Source organism: Macadamia integrifolia, unplaced genomic scaffold, assembly GCF_013358625.1.
Source record: "Macadamia integrifolia cultivar HAES 741 unplaced genomic scaffold, SCU_Mint_v3 scaffold1764, whole genome shotgun sequence".
Lineage (NCBI taxonomy): Eukaryota > Viridiplantae > Streptophyta > Magnoliopsida > Proteales > Proteaceae > Macadamia > Macadamia integrifolia.
In genome coordinates, this window is record NW_024868343.1 from 1 (window position 1) to 19,847 (window position 19,847).

At 40.6% G+C, this 19,847-nt stretch overlaps 1 protein-coding gene across 1 annotated transcript in view; it reads left to right on the top strand.

The window, feature by feature from the left end:
* Positions 1-103: 103 nt before the first annotated feature.
* The window catches only part of LOC122064788 (ATP-dependent DNA helicase Q-like 2), a gene marked incomplete at its 5' end in the record, with an annotated part of 99,771 nt that continues 80,027 nt past the window's right edge, over positions 104-19,847 (top strand). The window contains 2 exon segments of the mRNA XM_042628538.1: positions 104-140; positions 234-267. Of these exon segments, the coding sequence (XP_042484472.1) occupies positions 104-140; positions 234-267 (71 nt within the window).

The window sequence follows — 19,847 nt, forward strand, 5'->3', positions numbered from 1 at the left end:
TAGGGAGCTCACTATTATACGTTGGCTGGGTGGTTATCATCTGAGACCTTTGGACCGTCTATTTTCATTGAGCCCACTGCTTATGTTCTTAATGAATATGCAGGTGGAGTGATAACAAGTTGCAGGTCATAGTGTGTACGGTATGTATAATTACTAGTTATACTCTTATACACCTATACTTTAATTTGTGCCGAAGTAGGCGTGCCTTTCTAACAGCTTTGATTATGTTGCAGGTGGCATTTGGTATGGGAATAAACAAGCCTGATGGTGAGTATCCCATATTTATTTGATTTAAACACTTTTTTCTTTAATAGCTACAGTGATATATTTTATCGGAATATAAATCAAAACATTATAATTAACTGTATGGAGTCTCTTTCCTGTGATTGTTATATGATGCGCCTCTGCAAACAATAGTTCATAATATACCACACTAGCACTTTTCAAATTATCCAAAAGCTGATCAATATTTGGGAACTATTGCATGTTAGCTCAGTCTGTTAAAAGAAATCCTGGAAATTCACAAATCTTAGGAATAAATTCTCATACTGCCACATGTATTTGTAGCATTCTTCCTAGACCCCTTTGTATATGAAAAGGGCCATCTTCCTTGGAGCTTTTTTTCAATAGTGCTATGACTGGTATCAGGTCTACTAGGCTAATATATCAAACTGGTTGGTATTAGTATTCCATGGGTCCACACTGGATTGAAAATCTAGAAAATAGCACCTTTCCATCTGATACATTATTCAGTTTATGAAGTGATGGCTGGAGTTTTCTTCTTCATGTTAGCACATAAAAGCATTTTGTTCGCTGGCACATAAAAGCATCTTATTTGCCGTGCTTAGCCCCCTATTTTGAGCAATCAATTGTGCTCACTTTATGAAGAGCTGCAAACTACCTATGCTCCCTGGATTCCTTAATTTTTTCCAAAGAACTTGAAATGGGTAAAGATGTGATATCTGTACCCATTTTTTATTAATTTTCTTTTGAGCTGGAGTTGGAGGAGTTCTGGGTTGAGAGGGGTTGACACACCTAGACAGAATTTCATTAAGTTTGAATGAAGGTCACTATGGCTTCCTTTTTATAATTCCCCTGTTTAAATTCTACTTCATGTCTTTGCCCACTAATAAAAATAGAAACTGGATATGCATCTCAAATTCTTGCTTCACTTTTGAACAGACTTTATGGATTACATTTTACTAGCACCAAAAAGCAACCAGAAGTAACTTGTGTTATCATCCATCCATTTGTATCTATGTTGAATTAGCCCAGTCAGCGTTTGGAAGTCCTTCAAATAGAAATAGTGTTTGTTTATTTCTGAAAATCTGTTGGATGGGACTCCCAAAGATACATGGGGATTTTTGTAGAAGTATCCAGATGTAGTACTCTGTTTGTTAATAGAGAGGCGGTCCCAACAATGAAAGCTGGTCATGCACTGAACAGCCAGTGGTACTTGGTAACAAATTGTTGGCTTACGATGTCTTGTATTCCGTCACAGTTTAATCCAGGGAGTATTGGTGCAGCGCCTCGACAGGCAGGACGGCAGTCCCGCTAGCTGGTTAGCAGGCCGTGGGGATTGCAAGGGGGGCAGGAGGCCCCCTGTATAGCAGAGGGTGTAGGGGGGTGCAGCCCTTCACTCAAATTTTTTATTTGAGGGCAGCTGTGTACTTTCCGGATTAGGGTTTTTCGCTATATATTTGTAGCGAGAGTTTCTTTCTCTGTAATGCAAGCAATACTGAGAGGTGTGAGGAACGAGTGTTGTAACCTTATTCTCCATTGATAGTGAAGCAGGACGTAGGCAATCTTGTCGAACCTCGTAAATCTGTGTGCATTGCTTGTTCTTATTTTTCCATTATCTTCTGCATCGTTTTAGGGTTGCATTTCTACACAAACTCTGCACCAAACAGCTAATGGTACTTGGTTTAGTCACAAACTCTTCCTAATTCATTTTTAACTTCAAATGCTGAAATTAGTTGGCATCATAATTGCCAAGTGGCAAGGTGACCCAAGGCGGTGTGCCGAAGGGCTTGTCGCCTACGTGTAGGCGACCAAGATGCCAAGTTTCTTTTGTATTTTCCCTATTTCGTAGCATTATTTAGTATGCTACATATACCTTGTCTCATAAAAAATCCATATGAAGCCACATCAAGTCATAAAAAATCAATGTTAACCACATCAATATTAAGTCACATTAAGTTATAAAAAATCAAAATTTAGAGAAATGTTCTTGTTCTCTAATAAGTTTGACTGGTCAAATGATTTTATTTTTACAACAGACTTTTTGTAAACCAAATTTCAGCAAGTATAAGATTACTGAAATCTAAGTTGTAATGGTAAAATTATGTTCTGGTCAAACTTATTTTAAAGTGCTTGAATGCTATTACAATCACCTGGATGAAAATAATTTTATGGATATCAAAACAAAAGATTATTTTATCGCACTTTAGTTTTTAACAATATTTTACTATGATGAGATTTATAAAATTTTTAGAATTGCGACAAACCCAAGCATTTGAAAGTTGAAAATCGCCACGCAACAAAAAATCCAGTTTTTGTCCTTGGACCGAGGGGGCGGTTGACCTTTTTTTCCTTTTTGGACCTTGATTTTTAAACTATTTTTGTTAGATTCAAATATGGGGTATTTGCTAATTTATGAATACTATCTTAAATGTTATTTGCATAAATAAGTGATGGGCCTTGTAGTAAGGCGATTATGCACTAAGGAGATAGTCACCCAGACCCTAACTAGGCTGCCTGGATGCCTAGTCTATTGTGGGTGGTACCTTCTTTTGGACCTTGCTACTTCCATACTAAAAAACACAAACTATCAATAATATATTAATCAAAAGCAGTGAAGGAGATTCCCTTGAAGAATCTTGGTTCCTACAATGTCATCACGAGTTAGGTCAATGTCGTCAATGTACAATGCAATTATGATTGATCATACCTAAGGAATTCTTTGGTTGAATTTCTAATGCAATTTAAGGGAGGTATTTCAATTTCTTAGATTTTTTTTTTTGGTGCTTAAGTTGAGTAGAAATTTGTAAATAGTTGGAGAGCTATTTTATAATTTCTATCTCAATTGATTTCACCCTATTTCATGATTTCTCTGTCGCATTTTGGATTTTTTTGGATGAAACATTGCCCTTGAATTACATTTCATAGCCTTAAAAGCCTTAGTATTATTATTGTCAGTCATATTATTATTGTCAGTCATATTTTTAATAATAATTATTATTAATTTGTTTTATTATTTTCATTCTTAGTACAATTTTTATTTATTTCTATTATCGTTCTTCTTATTGTTGTTATCATTACTATTATTATTGTTATTATTGCAATTGGGTTACATCTAGGATCAACTTTAAACCCCTATTTGTTTTCGCTTATCGTGGATGAATTAACTTGAGGCATTCACGATGAGGTTCATTGATATATGATTTTTACTGATGATATTGTTTTGGTGGATGAGACAAAAGAGGGGATTAACGTCGAGTTGAAGTTATGGTGATCAACATTGGAATCAAAAGGTTTTGAGATAAACATAGTTGTCATGGCGCCTAAGCGAACCAAGGCAGTTGAGGAAGGAAAAAATTAAGCTGACAACAGCAAGGCACCTAGCCAATTAAGTTGCCAATCGGGACAAAGCTGCGTGGACACCTTCACAACTATGAAGACAAGTAGAATGAATATGGAGTATATGGTGTTTAACTAAGACAGATAATGAGGTGATCAAAATTGATGAGAGGAGGGTTCTGCAAAGTGATTATTTTAGGTATCTGGGCTCAATCATAAATAAAGAAGGTGATATTGAGGATGATGTTTCACATAATTAAAATAAGATGGGTAAAGTGGAGAGGTGCGTCGGGAGTGTGGTGTGAATGATGTGTTCCTAGGCCTTCACAGTTAAGCAGAAGGCTGATGGTACAGTGGCTCATTACAAGGCTAGATTGGTTGCCAAGGGCTTTACTTAGACCTATGGAATTGACTACCAGGAGACGTTTGCTCCAGTGGCTAAGATGAACACGATCCATGTTATCTTATCTTATGTTGTTAACTTATGCTGGGACCTTCACAATCTGGACATGAAGACTGCATTCTGATGCAGATAAGTCACTTAATGGACTGATTTTATTTCAAATATTCCTTGGGTTGGGTTATGTATGTGTTGGGCCTTTGATCCCATGGGCTTTCTTTGTAATGGGCCACTTTAATGGGCCTAAATATGGGTAAAAAATAGAAAAACGGGATTCAATTCATTAGTTTAGTTGGAGTCATGTTTTGAGTCTATTTCCTTTGTTTTTTTTTTGGATGAATAAATAAATCATTACTAAGGAGAAGAATATACAAGGGGAAAGAGGGTGGAAAAAAAGGAGCAAATCCACAGGGGGGCTCAAGAGGGGGTTAAACCCCCAACAAGCTAGCAAAGGTATCCATTTATTTGGGGGGGGGGATGGTAGTGGAAGGGAGGCCCGGGAGACAACAATGAGCCTATTCCTTGAAGTGTTGCAAACCGGGCGGAGACGGAGGGATCTTAGTTTGGAAGTAACATCAAAATAGATGGCTTTTCAAATCCCTTCGAAGGAACAGGAGTTGGGGGTTCATCTACGAAGGTTACGTTCCATCCAAAGGTGATTGATGGTGGCGCAAAAAGCGATCTTTTCGATTGTGTCACATATGGTGGAGCCACTAAAGGTCATGTCAATCAAAATCCATTCCCGGGGGAGGGGAGGCTAGGACGGGGGCAAGACTATGGTTCATGAACTAGGTCTAACCGTATCCCTAAAGGTCGATACGATATGTCTTGTGACTTTTAAAAGTCACAGGTTTCGACCATGTTTCTACATGTTTCGACCGAAACATAGGAAATTTTGACCATACCAACTGGTTCGACTTGAACCAAGTCCTATATAAGTTAGTTTGGAAAGAAACCCAAGCCTTCTTTAGTAGAATTCGACTCTCTTAGTTTTTTCTCCTAGGAGTGGGAAACTTGGGGAAACAGTGTAGATTTCCATTTTTTGCCAAACAAAGTTGAATTTAAGGGTGGTTCTTGCTTCATCTACATAAGAAAGACACCTTGGACCAAAAAGGTATGTCCCAACTTCCCAAAAAATCATTTTTTTATAGAATATACTTGTAAATAGAGTAGAATTATTTAAATTTTTTATATTACTTGGGAGGACCCGATCTACGCATTTGCGGTGGCTGAATTTATTTATTTATTTTTTCTAGTTTTTGAAAATTAATTTGCCTATAACATATTTCAGTGAACAAGTCAGCGTAATGATTATCGAACCTTTGGTTCACCACATAAGTAAGACTTTATGTATTTCTTTTATGAAACTAATGATGTGATTGTGTTAGAAATGTTTAAAATAGGATGGACACAAAAAATCAGACAAAAAAAATTTTTGAGGGTCGAAACCTAAGTTTCCACCATACCGGGAAAAATTCCTCGGTATCCTCGAAATTTCCCATGTTTCGACCAAAATTTCGGTCTCCCCAGGGGTCGAAACCCGATACTATGAACATTGGGGAAGGCCAGCAAGAGCGAAGGACCTTCTTTCAAATAGAAGCATAAAAAGGGCAAGAGAAGAAAAGATGGTTAACATCTTCAGTACCATTCCAGCACAAACAACAGGAGGTGGGGATATGGATGTGGCGGTAGTTGAGGAAAGATTGCGTACGGAGGCATTAGGAGAGGGCTCGTCAGACAGTGAAGCTATGGTGAGGGATGTGCCCTTTAAACCAGATGATGTTTCGTCAAGGAATAAAAGGGTCTTTGGAGCGAGTGAAGTTCCAAGCAGAGGCGGAGGAGAATAGGCCCGAAGAGGAGAGCATCCAATTAACAATATCTTGTAATCCTCTGTGGCCAGGGGGATGGGAGGGGGGAGGACCAAAGGTCCACCAAGGGGGGAGGGAGAAAAGGAGGGGACCAGCCATCGGGGGAAAGGATGGAGGCCACAGTGGCAGAGCAAAACAAACTAGAGGAGGAGATGATTCTAGGGGAAGCCAAGGGGAGAAGGATGCCGTCAGGGTGCCAGGGGTCAAGCTAGAGAGGTCAAGGAGCCGTTGCCAATAGTGCAAGAAATGGCTATGAGGGCAAGAGGTCTAGAATTGAGGATACTGCGCTAGATCCAGGAAGCATCAGAAGAAAGGATGACAGTCCAAAGGGAGTCATTTTTAAGAGGGGTAGAGTAAATCCAGGAGACCCAGATGCTGCTTTGCTTGGAGACAATCTTCCGAATGAGCTTAAGAATTTGACATCCTTGATTTTAAGGAGGCCTAATCCTCCTCCAGCCATGGGATGGCAAACATTAGACTAGCTCATGGGGTGGAGGAATCTGGTGGCATTAGATCCTTTCCAAGGGAAGGCACAGAGAAGAGAGTTAATGGCCTTGTAAGTGGAAGCAGGGAGTAAGGATTGGGTTAGGCCTTTCCTTTTTAGTGTTTTAGTTATTTTTGAGTCTTCTATATAAGTTTGTTAGGGGCTACAACATTGAACACGAATTTATTAATTAAAAAAAGATGGCTTATGCTATTGTGCTGTGAGATACCCAAACCTGAGGGGTGAGATGCCCATTCACTAGTTCTTCTTCCCCCTTCTCAACCCTCCAAATTCTCTTTCTTTTCTTATTTTCCTTTTTTGTTTGCTGTGAGAGAGTGTTTGAGAGCTAGAACTAATCTTTTGGAGGACATCTTCTCTATTTAGCTAGAATTTCAGATCCTGCCTGGGATTAGGATCACTTGTGATTCTAGTCCTACATTATTTCGTATCAGAGAGTAGCCAAACTAAGGATGGAGCCACGTGAATTTCGTGAGAAATTTTCTTCATAGATCTTCCTTGAATGGGTAAAAGAATTGTACGACTACTTTGATTCCTACAACCTGACAGAGGCACAACGACTTCAATATGCTTACTCCGAAATGAGTGTTTGTGTTCGAATACAATGGAGAGTCCGTGAAAGGCAACTTCAAGCTCAAAGGTGTAGGCCTAGAACTTGGGACGTTAGAGTATGAGTTGGCAGGCATGTACCTATCTAAACGTGAACGAAGTATGTACTTTCCTCCACCGGAGTTCCCTCTAATTACACTCCAAAAATCACCCACATGTGACGAGAGCATGAAGGAATTGTTTGACCATGTGGCCGTTTTGTTGCAACAAATTGCAAAGGAGCAACAAGTGAAGGGACCTCCAACCAATGAGCTAGAGTCAAAAGTTGAGGTTAGTATTGAAGAAATTCGAGCAATTCCTATTGTCAAGGAGAGCTAGTCATTGATGATCCCATCAACGAGACTCATGTGGAGGAATTCGAAAGCAATAAGGTTGCCACAATGGACAATGAGGTTGAGACTGAGGAACTTGACACTACAACAACTGTGATGACTGTGAACATCCAAGCGGAAGATCCTAAGGTGCTTGAGCTTGAAATTGTGGAGGTCAAGAACACAGTGGTTGAAGGCGTTCATGTGGATGATCTCATGGATACATTTGAGTTTGTTGAAGCTGAGCATGTGGAGTTCGTCATCCCGTTAAAGTATCTTGAAGATCGAGCTCCTCACATTCGAGACTACATCCTTATTATTAAAGAGCTACTTGGATTTTTTTACGGCTTTAAGAGGGACGTGAACCATCTTATATTCACCCTCACGCTTTACAAAATTTGAGGACGAATTTTTTCTAAGAGAGGTCGAATTGATGCAGATTAGTCACTTAATGGGCTTATTTTATTGCAAATAAGCTTAGGGTTGGGTTATGTTCGTGTTTTTTTTTTTTTGGGATGAATAAATAATTCAATACCAAGGAGAAGAAAATACTGGGGGGAGAGGGGGGGAAAGGACCAGGACTGACCCAGCCAACAGGTTGACCAATGCCGAGGCCAAAATCCAAGCAACAAGCAACAAAAAATTACAAACTACATCTACGCAAATCAAAATAGCAATATGCAGAATTGATATCAAAGACCATCAGCAAAAAGGGGGGGGGGAAGCTATAACCCAGAAGACATCAAGTGGGGTGGAGGAAGTCAACCTGAAGGTTCCAGGAGGTAATGATGTGGGAATTTCTGGGGGTATTATTTGCTGGTCTAGTCTGAAGGGAAGAGGTTTTGGACTTAACATCAAAGTAGATAGCTTTCTAAATCTTATCCGGGGAACGGGATTTGGAAGTCCATCTACGGATGTTATGCTCCATCCAGAGATGATTGATAGTAGCACAAAAATCCAATTTGCCAACAGTGTCACAGATGGTGGAACCGGAGAAGGTCATATCAATCCAGTTCCATTCCCTGTCAATAGGAAGGATGGGTCTTCTGTTTCGCCAACATTTGGACAACCTTCCAGATGTAGGAAGAGAAAGGGCAAGAGAAGAGATGAGGGATGTCCTCAATGCCAAGGGGACAGAGGCAACAAACAGGGTTGGCAGGGATATGACGATGGATGAGAAAGGATTGGGTGGGAAAGCATTTGGTCAGACATCGCCAAAGGGTGAAGCTATGCCGAGGAATGTGATTTTTGAACCAAACAACCTTACGCCAAGGAACCACCGGGGAAGGGGTGCAGATAAAAGACCAAGTGGAGGCGGAAGAAAATGATTTGTTAGAGGGGAGCCAAATACATTTGTCCTCTCTTCCTCGGTGTTTTGGGGGAAGAGGGGGAAGACTGGACCAAAGCTCAAGGAGGGGCGGGAGGGAGGGCGGAGGGGACCAGCCAAAGGAAGAGATAATAGAGGAGAGACAGAGGCATTAGAAGGAAGACTGGAAGATTAGATGACTCTAGGTGAGATGAGGAGAGAGAGGATGCTAGATGGGTGCCAGGGGTCTTTTGGAAATATCCTAGCCATTGCCTATAACGAAGGAGATGGCAGAAAGGGAAATGGATCTATGGTCAAGAATTTTTTGCCAAATCCAGAAGACTTCCGGGATGGAAGGAGCAGTCCACAAGGAATTAGATTTGAGCAGACCCGAGTATATCCAGTCCACCCAGATTTTTTTTTGCTTGGACACAATCTTCCATATGAGCTTAAGAATACCAATAGAGTTGGTGGTTTTGATTCTTCTAATCCGCAGAGCTCCTTTAGCTTTGGGAAGATAAACCTTGTCCCAACTTAAAGGTCTTAGGAATTTAGAGGAATCGGAGCCTTTCCAGAGGAAGGAGTAGAGGAGACTCTTGAAGGATTTGATGATGGAAGCAGGGAGTAGGCTTGTAAACGGACCAAATTCGAATCGAATATGGTATTATCCGTATTCAAATTCGTTTAACAATCCGTTTTCCGAATTCGATCCGGTTACTCGTCGGACATATAAAAGTGGTATGATATTTGAATTTGGTATTATAAATGATTCCGGATATTATCCGGTCCGATTTGTTTAGCATACAGATACTGAATATCCGGATATTTACTAGCCATTTACCGATTATTTACTTAATAGATTAACCAATTATTTCAATTTTTTTTAGTATTTGCTTTTGAGTGTACACATAAAAATCATCTAGTTCAATCTGCATAAACTATATTGCTAATTAAAAAAACTTTAAATGGCTTTATAAAGTGTATTAGTTTGGTGCTAAACCCAATACAATTTTGGGAATATTAGTTTTGATGAAATGAGAAGAACCCCCTAAACATAAAATAAAAAGAACATATATAAAATAATTTGAATGCATGGATATAAGTTGCCATGACACTATCTTTCAGCTCTAGATGGTGATGCATTTTCCCACTTGACCATTTCCTGAATCTTTACTAACGCATCTCTCAATTCCACTAACCCATCATGAAAAATAAGATTTAAAATATGTGCAGTACAACGCACATGAAACATCTCACCATTATGCAACAAAGCTCCTTTATGACCAATCCATTGTTTTAGATTATTAATCATAACATCATTTGTGGATGCATTATCTACTGCAATGGAACCAATTTTCTTATCAAGATTTCAATTTAATAGTAGAGCCTTTATGTGCTCACTAATATTCTCACCTATATGGGGAGTTGGAAGCATTTTATAAGAAAGTATTTTCTTATTTAAGTTCCATTCATCATCAATATAATGGCATGTAAGAACACAATACCCAAGGTTCTGATGATCTGCTGTCTACAAATCTGTAGTGAAACTAACACAAGAAGACAACTTATATAAATTTGCATATAATTTTTCCTTCTCTTGAAAAACATTCGTTACATCCTTCTTCACTATATTTCTTGAATAGAATTTAACCATAGGATTCAAACTACTTGCATATATTTGAAAGTATTCATGCTCAACCATGTTGAATGGATAAGCATGCTTGGCAATCATCCGTGCAAAATGCTTTCGGGTAAACTCAGCATTGAACTTATAACTTGCCACCTTAGATGACTCAGAACCATGTTTTGAAATTGATAAAAGTTGTTGACCAACATCTCTATGGGTCTTTCTAGGACAAGTTCTTCTCTGGCTATTTAAATGAGTTGTGCCCATAGCACTTGAACCATTAAAAACCCTTTTACAATGTTTACATGTAGCTGACACCCTATTATCCCCATGAACTACCCTTTCAAAATCAAGCCAAACATTGGATGTAGTTTTCCAACGCTTAGGTTGGGAAAGTTCTACATCCACACGACTTTCTTTCTTCTCCCCTTCCTCATTTTCTTTATGTTTATTTGATCCTTATCTTTTTCCTTCTCCTTCTCAGTAACACTAGATGGCCCAGATATGTAACCCTCATTAGTAGGAGTGGTAGAATCAGTTGTCCCAAGAGTAAGAGCTTATGCAGTAATACAACAAAGTTTTTGGTCCATCTCTACATGTATGCTCCTGTTAAGTATTAATTATAAAAAAAATTACCAAATAAAAAAAAAAATTTAAATCAAGTAAAACTGTTAAAATAAAGAAAACAAGTATAGTACTAAAAAAATTACTAAATATATAAAACAAGTCTAATATTCAAATAATTCAAGTAGAGTGACCTAAATATTCAAGAGAGTATTTTACCAATTTTCGAAGATGATAGTTTTTCACTCTTCCCATTCAGAAAAAATTTCTACTCAACCAACACCTCATATGGTAATAAACCCAACCACAATAAGTGGAAAAACGAACACAATATTAAAATGATGTGGTTCCTTGGAGTATTTGTAGTAGTGAGAGAAGGCATGTGTGCTTAGGAAAACAGAATTTATAGTATATTAGTATGTGTACGACAATGTATGAATGTTATCTAGTTTTGAATAAAAAATACATACCTCACAATTCAAGTCTGGTTCGTATGGATCATCTATACCTATAAAACCTACAAATTATTGTGAAAGTTATAAAAAAAACAGAACACTAATGCAACTTTAATGAAATGAAGTCACTTGCTTTATTTATTTATTTATTTATTTTTGTGGTAGAAGCCAGTTGCTTATTCAAACTATTAGAAGGTGCACGTAGCTATTATTTATTTCATAAATCTATGAAATCTCCCCATATTAGAACATTTAATATATGATAAATCAAATAGAATGAGCTATATCTCCCAAACACAATATACAGTTACTACTTACTTCTGGTGATTTATTTGAAGATTCCATTAAATTTCCTCGTATGAGAAAAATTATTTTGATACTCTAATATCAAAAGTGTTCCATCTTTCGTTGTTTGGCTCTTATTATCAAAAGGGTGGAGCTATTGTAAACTCAGCCTTATTTTAATATTCATTGAGAAGCCCAATGGCCACCATTTTTGGTCTGGATCTTGCCCTTACTTTATGGTATGAAGTTGTTGGTCGGATTAGAGAATTTAGAGTGCAGCTTATGCATTGGATGGAGAAACAGAGCAAACATATAGCTGTATGTGGGTCTTGAGAATCTCGTCTTTTTAAATTAGTAAATCCTTTTGGAATGGCTTCTTATTATTATATAGCAGCCCCACCTAGTTGAGTTGGATTTGGGTTCACTGTTTTGGACAAGTGTCTCTCCACAGCAGAGAAGAGATGATAAAATAAACAATTTACTAAAAGTATCCCTACTTTCCAAGACAAAAATCAATATTCTAAACTATGTCACACTTAATTTCAGTGCCTCATAAACACTTTTTGTAAAAGTAAATTGGTGTAATCGGAAACATCCATAGTTAGAAACAGCCAATTACAAGTATTAATGCATACAACTCACCACTAATAAGAGCTCTATCAAGAAATTGCAGTGAAGGGTTATGCAAAGGCAACAAAGAGCGCCACACCAATGATATATCACCGATCCTTGGTCAATCCTTATTTGCTTGGTGTAGTATGCTGGCAATCTCGGTTGCTTGGTGTGGTTTTTTGGCAACAGAGGAGAGAGAGAGAGAGGACGAGGGTGATGGAAGCAAAGTGAAAAAGGGGGTCTGAGAGGAAATTTGATGAGAGAGTTAAGAAATCTCCCCTAATGATGAATTGAGAAGTAGGGAATGAGGAAGGGAACTAAGGAGGGGAGTCGCGGGCTTAGTACTTAAGGAGTTAAGGGTGTTACTAGTGAATGGAAGACTTTAGGGTTGAAGACTTGGAAAGTCGGTGGAGAGTGGAGACTTGGAGTCAAATTAGGGTTGAATTTTTGGAAAAGGTTTTTAATTGATTAGTTAACCTCTTTTCTTTCTTTCTTTTAATACTACAGTCCAAAATAAACCACCAAATTTTGGTCTTCCGATAATTTCTAAAATAAAATAAAATATTAGTGTATCAAATACTTCTATATGTTACATATTAATGTAATAAAATTAATATTTAATTAATCTTACATTCGAATAAACGAATACAGATATAATATTTCAGATAATTTATTATCGTCGGATAGCTAAACGAATCAGATAATAATCGGTCGGAAACAGAGATTATCATATTCGTATCTGTTTAGTTTTCAGATGGATTCGAATAATTTCTGGTAAGAATTTTTCAAATACTAATTCTCCCAAACGAATACGGATGCGGATCAAATACGGATTTTCGATTATCCGTTGACAACCCTAGCTGGGAGGACAAAGGTACCAGTCCAATAGAGATACATGGACAGAAGAACCAATCTAATCAAGGTAAGGCGACCCGCAAAAGAGAAAAGTTTGCTTTTCCAGAGATGAAGCCTTTTTCTAGGGTTATCCAGTTTAAGGGCACAGTGATGAGCTGAGAGCCTGGAGGATATTAGGGGAAGACCCAAATATTTAACAGGCAATGACCCGAGTGGGATACCAGAGAACTCAGAGAGGGAGTTATGGATATCAGACGGGACCCCAGAAATGAAGATATTAGACTTGAGGAGATTGATACTGAGCCCGGATAGGGATTCAAAGGATTAAAGGGTAGATATGATGGTGGAGATAGAATTGGGGTCAGCTTTGGAGAAAATCAAAATGTCATCAACGAAAGCTAGATGATAAAGGAGGAGGGATTTACATTTGGGAATGCGGGAGATAAGATGGAGATCAGTGGCAGATTGGATAGAACAAGAAGACTTCCAAGGGGAGAGAGAAAAGTAAGGGTAGAGGGGGCAACCTTGACGGATGCCACGACCTGAGGGGAAATACCCGGCTGGGCTTCCGTTCACTAGGGCGGAGAAACGGGGGGAGGAGATGCAAACCTTGATCCAATGAACAAAAGATGGTGGGAAAGCCATTTGAAGAAGCACATTGGATATGAATTCCCAATTGGTGGTGTCAAAAGCTTTGTGGATGTCAATCTTGAGGAGGGCCGCTGGGCCATTTACGATCAAAACCTCGGACTATCTCATGACAGAGCATAATGTTGTCAGAGATATTCCTACCAGCAATAAAGGCCGATTGATTGGGGTTGACGAGTGAGTCAATGACTTTTTGAATCCTGTTGGTGAGGAATTTAGCGATGAACTTGTACACAAGGTTGCACAGAGAGATGGGCCTAAAGTCATTCATGGAAACCGTACCTTCCTTTTTAGGGATGAGACGAAGGAAGGTGTGGTTGATCCCCTCGATTTGGCTAGGATTAAGAAACAAACTCCTCACTGCAGTGATAAGATTATTTCTGATGGTACCTCAACAGGTTGAGAAGAAGCTCATGCTAAAGCCATTAGGGCCCGGAGCTTTGTTGGACTAATGGGAAAGGATGGCCGAGATAATTTCCTCCTCATTGGGGTTGGATTGGAGAAAAGGAATGTTATCAGTGGAGACAGACTTCTTCAGGAGATTAAGAGGGATGGGAGTAGGGGTGGACAGGGGGCTGAAGAGCCTCTGAAAGTGAGAGATAGCTTCGACCGTAATATGATCAGGGGAAAAAAGATCAATTCCAGAGGAGGAGATAAGCTTTGGGATGGAATTGAAGTTATTTCTGGCTTTAAGGGAGCGATGGAAATAAGCAGTGTCTGAATCTCCCAATTCAAGCCATTTGATTCGAGATTTCTAACGAAGGAAACTTTCTTTTGGTCAAACAGCAGGGAAAGATCAGAGGTGGCTGCTTTCTCTTCCTCGGCAAGGGTAGAGTTGAGGAGATCCAACTGGATTTTAGATTGAATGGAATGAAGCTTATCTCGGGCGTCACTGACCTGGGAGGAGATATTCCCGAAGGTGGAAGAGTTCCAGAGCTTTAAAGCAATTTTCACTCTCTTAAGATTGGTGGTAAAAGAGAGGAGAGGGGAAAGAGAATGAGGGGTGTTATTGTGCCAAGCTCTTAGGACAAGGGAATGGAAGTTCGGATGGGTAATCCACATATCAAAGAATTTGAAAGGTTTAGAGCCAAAGGATTGGAAGGGAAGGACATGTAAGGAGATGGGACTGTGGTCAGAGATCCCAGGAGACCAAAGTTGGCATGGGAGGAGGGGAAGGAGTTGAGCCAAGCTTCATTAACAAGGGCTCTGTCAAGCTTACAGGCCACACGAAGTTTGCCTGATCTTCTGTTATGCCACGTGAGCTTGACACCGGACCATCTGAGGTCCGTGAGATTATGATCATCATTGCAGTCATTGAAAGAGGCAACAACCTGTGAATCAATAGGGTTCCCCCCCTTGTTTTTCATGGCTGAATCGAATAACATTGAAGTCCCTAGCAATACCCCAAGTGCTGTGGCCCGAAGTGTTAGAGAAAGAAATAAGATCATCCCGGAGAGGGGTCTTGAGGGGAACCCGGGTGTGGGCTTAAACAATAGGGAGGAAGTAGATGAACGGACCGGAGTGATGAGAGATAGAGATGTGGATAGTTTGGGCCAAGGAAGAAAGACATGAAATGGTGAGGAAGGAGGGGTCCCAGAGAATCCAGATCCTTCCATTCAGGCTATGGAGATAATTGGGAATGAAGGACCAATTAGGAGCAATTGACTTAGCAATACGATTTGCATTGCCTTCCAGAACCCAGGTTTCTAGAAGGCAACAGAGGTTGGACTTGGAGGAGCGAATGAGGGATCTGATTTCCATTTGTTTAGCCGAGGAATTAAGACCTCGGACATTCCAGATGGTCCAAGGAATCATTGGGAACCAGAGGGTGAGGGCTTCGAACACTGGGGTAAGTTGAGAGGGGTGTTGGGTGTGGGGTGGCCAACGGGGGAGGGGCGGCGGCTATATCCAATGATTGGAGTGGTGGTGGGTGTTGTTGAGGATCTGGTATTGATGGAAGAGGTTTTGGGTTTCTGTTTTCTCGGTTGAACCATGGTGGCTTTGTTGGAGATGGTATGAGATGGTTTAAAGCTTATGGGATGGTGTAGGCAAGGGGTGACAGCCAAGGTTGGGTTCGAAGAAGAATTCTGGGTTGAATGGCCTATGGAGGTCGATGATGTGAACAGAGAAGTGTCAATGCCAGCTTGAATAATCCTATTGACCGAGGGACTATAACTCTTTGACTGTGGCAGAGGGTTAATGGCCATTGTAGCTAGGGTGCTTTGCAGGGCAGGGGGCACAGCAGGATCTCCAGGGTGCACACTTGTTGGGCATTGAATAGAAAGAATCTTAAGATCATATCAGGCTTCTCGCAGGGGGTGGTAGAGCCATCAGAGGCCAGGGCAAGGCTAGAGCTCAAATCTATGGTGGAGGAGGAACCGATTGGGCCTTCCAAGGCCAGACTAGCGCAGATATCACCAAGAGCTTCAGCAGAGTCCATCGGAATAGTAGGTGCGGAGCAGTACAGGGGAGATGGCAACGTCTTAGAGTGCATAGGTAGCAGAGTATCGGTGGCAACAGAGGCGGGAGAGGACGTGCCGATTATCGGAGTCGAGGCACTCTCAGGAGACTGTCCAACGGAGGTGACAAACGGGGAAGAACCAGAGGCAGGAGGCCTACCATCAGTTTTAGTTCGACAGAGAACCACGTCGGGTAAGGAGGAAAGGTTTGTTGGGTCTGGGTGAGGGTCGGGTTGAATGGGCAGTTCGAATTGAAAGTTTGGTTCCAGATGTGGGTTAGAGATTGATGGTAAGTATGGGTTAAGTTGTGGATAAGGGTTCGTGGGTTGTTTTAATGGTTGGGTTGGGTTATAGAGATTACCTGGGTAAAGCGGGTGGTTTTTTGGGAACTTAGAAAATTGGTTCAACATGTGAACTGGGATGAATTGGTTTAAAGGAATGAAATTTGGTTTAGCCGATGTAGGTTGGATAAAAGGAGGAGAGGTGGTTGTAGGAAGTTCCCCCAACGAGGAAGAAGAAGGGATATCAAAGGATATTATACTAGGGATAGGCAGCAGAGGGGGGAGATTTGGTTTGGGGATCGGCGCAAGGTCAACCAAGGGAGACGATCGTTTGATTTGGTTGTCAGACATCAGAGGATTCAAAAGTGGAAGGGATTGCTCAGAGGCGGTGTCAGCAGCAGGCGATCCTAAGATCGAGAATTGGTTATACCCAGCAAGAGAAGCCTCAATCAAGGGACCAGCGGTCCTTGCATTCAAAGTCATCGGCGGCAGCAATTCCGGTGAGGGGCCAAAATCCATGTCAGACGTCTTACCATTTCTGTTCCTTTTTTTTTTTTATTTCTTTTCCGGCTAGGAGGTTAACGAAGGAGCATCAATGGCAGTCGTATCTTGATTGCGAGGAGTGTCGATGGTAGCTTTCGTGCATAGAGTTGTTTTGTGACCGAAGCTGTTGCAAGATGCACAGACGGGAGGGATCCATTCATAAGTAACTTCTTGATTGAAAGAAAATCCCTCACCATCCATATCTATAACAGAGGAGGGAAGCTTGGTACCAGGCTACTAGCTTGCACTTTGAGACAAACCTTGGCAAAGGAAAGTCTGTCCATGGTTTTCGTTCTTCTATCCAAATACAAAGGCTTGCTAATGAGTGATCCTACCATGTTGAGTCCCTTAACACACCAGAAGTGGAGGGGGAGGTTGGGGAAAGAGACCCAGAGGGGAATGGAGGAAGGCTCTGTTTGCTGAACGAGGAATTGGCATCCCATTGTCTGACAAATAAAGGCTTCTTCCCAATATACCAGGGTCTGCCATCTAAGAACAGAGCTTTGTCCAATTTATTGTCGAAGTTAAACACGAAAGTTCCATTGTCAAACATGTAAATAGATATAGAGCACACCGGCTGCCATTGTTTTAGCAGAGAAGCTTTAACCAAGGAGAAAGGGGGCCTGCTTCTAAGAAAAGACCCAATGATGCAGTTTTTCCACTTGAGAATCTAAGAGTCCAATAAACCAGGACACAAACCAACAGGGGTGGATTCAAGGATGACCAGAGGGTGAAAGTGTAAGGTATGGCCAGTCTAGGGATGGGAGGATGAAGAGGGGTTCTCGGCGGGGGTGGGAGAGTTGACAACAGAGGCGTAAGTTCGGTTGGCAGGGTGGGAATAACGGCTGAAGTGGTGGAGGAGGAAGAGGCAAAGGGTCGAGGGTGGAGGTCTCAGGGGGGGCGTATGTATCGGCAGCAGAGGCCGCCGGAGGGGAGGGGGCATAGGTTGAGTTATGGTATAGGAGGGGGTTATGTATGTGTTGGGCCTTTGATCCTATGGGTTTTCTTTGTAATGAGCCACTTTAATGGGACTAAAATATGGGTAGAAAGTAGGAAAACAAGATTTAATTCATTAGTTTAGTTAGAGTCCTGTTTTGATTCTATTTCCTTTGTAATTTTAGTTTCCTAGTCAGTTTAGGTTTCCCAATTGGTTAAAGATTGGGTTAGGCCTTTCTTTTTTCGTGTTTGAGTTAGTTTTTAGTTTTCTCTATAAGTTTGTAAGGGGCTACAACATTGAACACGAATTTATTAATGAAAAAAAAAAAAGATGGCTTATGCTGTTGTGCTGTGGGATGTAGTTGGGTGAGATGCCCTAGGTGAGATGCCTAAACCTAAGGGGTGAGATGCCCATTCACTAGTTCTTCTTCCTTCTTCTCATCCCAACATCGAATTCTCTTCCTTTCCTTATTTTCCTTTTGTTTGTTTGCTGTGAGAGAGTGTTTGAGAGCTAGAACCAAGCCTTTGGAGGACATCTCTATTCAGCCAGATTTTCAGATCTTGCCTGGGATTAAGATCACTTGTGATTCTAGTTCTACATTATTTGGTATCAGAGCCTAGCCAAACCAAGGATGAAGCCACGTGAATTTTGTGAGAAACTTTCTTCATACACCTTGAATGGGTAAAAGAATTGTATGTTTACTTTGATTGTTACAACCTAACAGAGGCACGACTTCAGTATGCTTGCTTCCAAATGAGTGATTGTGTTCGTATACAATGGAGAGTCCATAACCTCAAGCTCAAGGACGTAAGCCTAGAACTTGGGACGTGATGGAGTATGAGTTGGCAGGCATGTATCTATCTAAACGTGAACGAAGTATGTACTTCCCTCCACCAGAGTTCTATCCAGTTACACCCCAAAAGCCACCCACTGGTGACGAGCATGAAGGAATTGTTTGACCATGTGGCCATTATGTTTTAACAAATTGCAAAGGAGCAACAAGAGATGACACCCCCAACCAATGAAGCAGAGTAAAAATATTAAGGTTAGTGTAGAAGAAATTCTAGCAATTCTATTGTCAAGGAAGAATTCAAAAACAAGAAGGTTGCCATAATGGGCAATGAGGTTGAGACTGAGAAACTTGACATTACAACAACTGTGATGATTGTGAACATCCAAGAGGAAGATCATAAAGAGCTTGAAATTGAAAGTGTGGAGGTCAAGAACACAGTGGTTGAAGGCGTTCATGTGGATGATCCCATTGATACATTTGAGGTTGTTGAAACTGAGCATGTGGAGTTCGCCATCCCATTAAAGTATCTTGAAGATCGAGCTTCTCACATTCTAGACTACATCCTTATTATTAAAGAGCTACCTGAATTTTTCTATGGCTTGAAGAGAGACGTGCACCATCCTATATAATCACCCTCACACTTTACAAAATTCGAAGACGAATTTTTTCTAAGAGAGGGTGAATTGATGCAGATAAGTCACTTAATGAGCTTATTTTATTGTAAATAAGCCTTAGGTTGGGTTATGTATGTGTTGGGCCTTTGATCGTATGGGCTTTCTTTGTAATGGGCCACTTTTTTTTTTGATGAATAAGTAATTTATTGCCAAAGAAGAGGGACTATATAAGGGGGGGTGAGAAAAGGGGGGGGGAGGCTATAGCCAACAAAAAAGCGAGGCAAAAGACTAAGCTAAAGCTAAAGCTGAAGCAAAAGCAAAACAAAAGGTAATGCAAAAACAAAAGAAGAACCATTAACAAAGGCCAACAACCACGGGGGAAAGAGCCAAATCCAGCTAGATCTCAAGGGGGATGGATAAGATCCACTTGAAGGTTCCAAGCATTAATGATATGGGAGTTCCTAGAGGAGAATTTTACAGGCTGAGACTGGAGAGAAGATGCTTTGGACTTAACATCAAAGTAGATAGCTTTCCAAATCTTATCCGGGGAACGGGATTTGGGGGTCCATCTACGGATGTTGCGCTCCATCCAGAGGTGG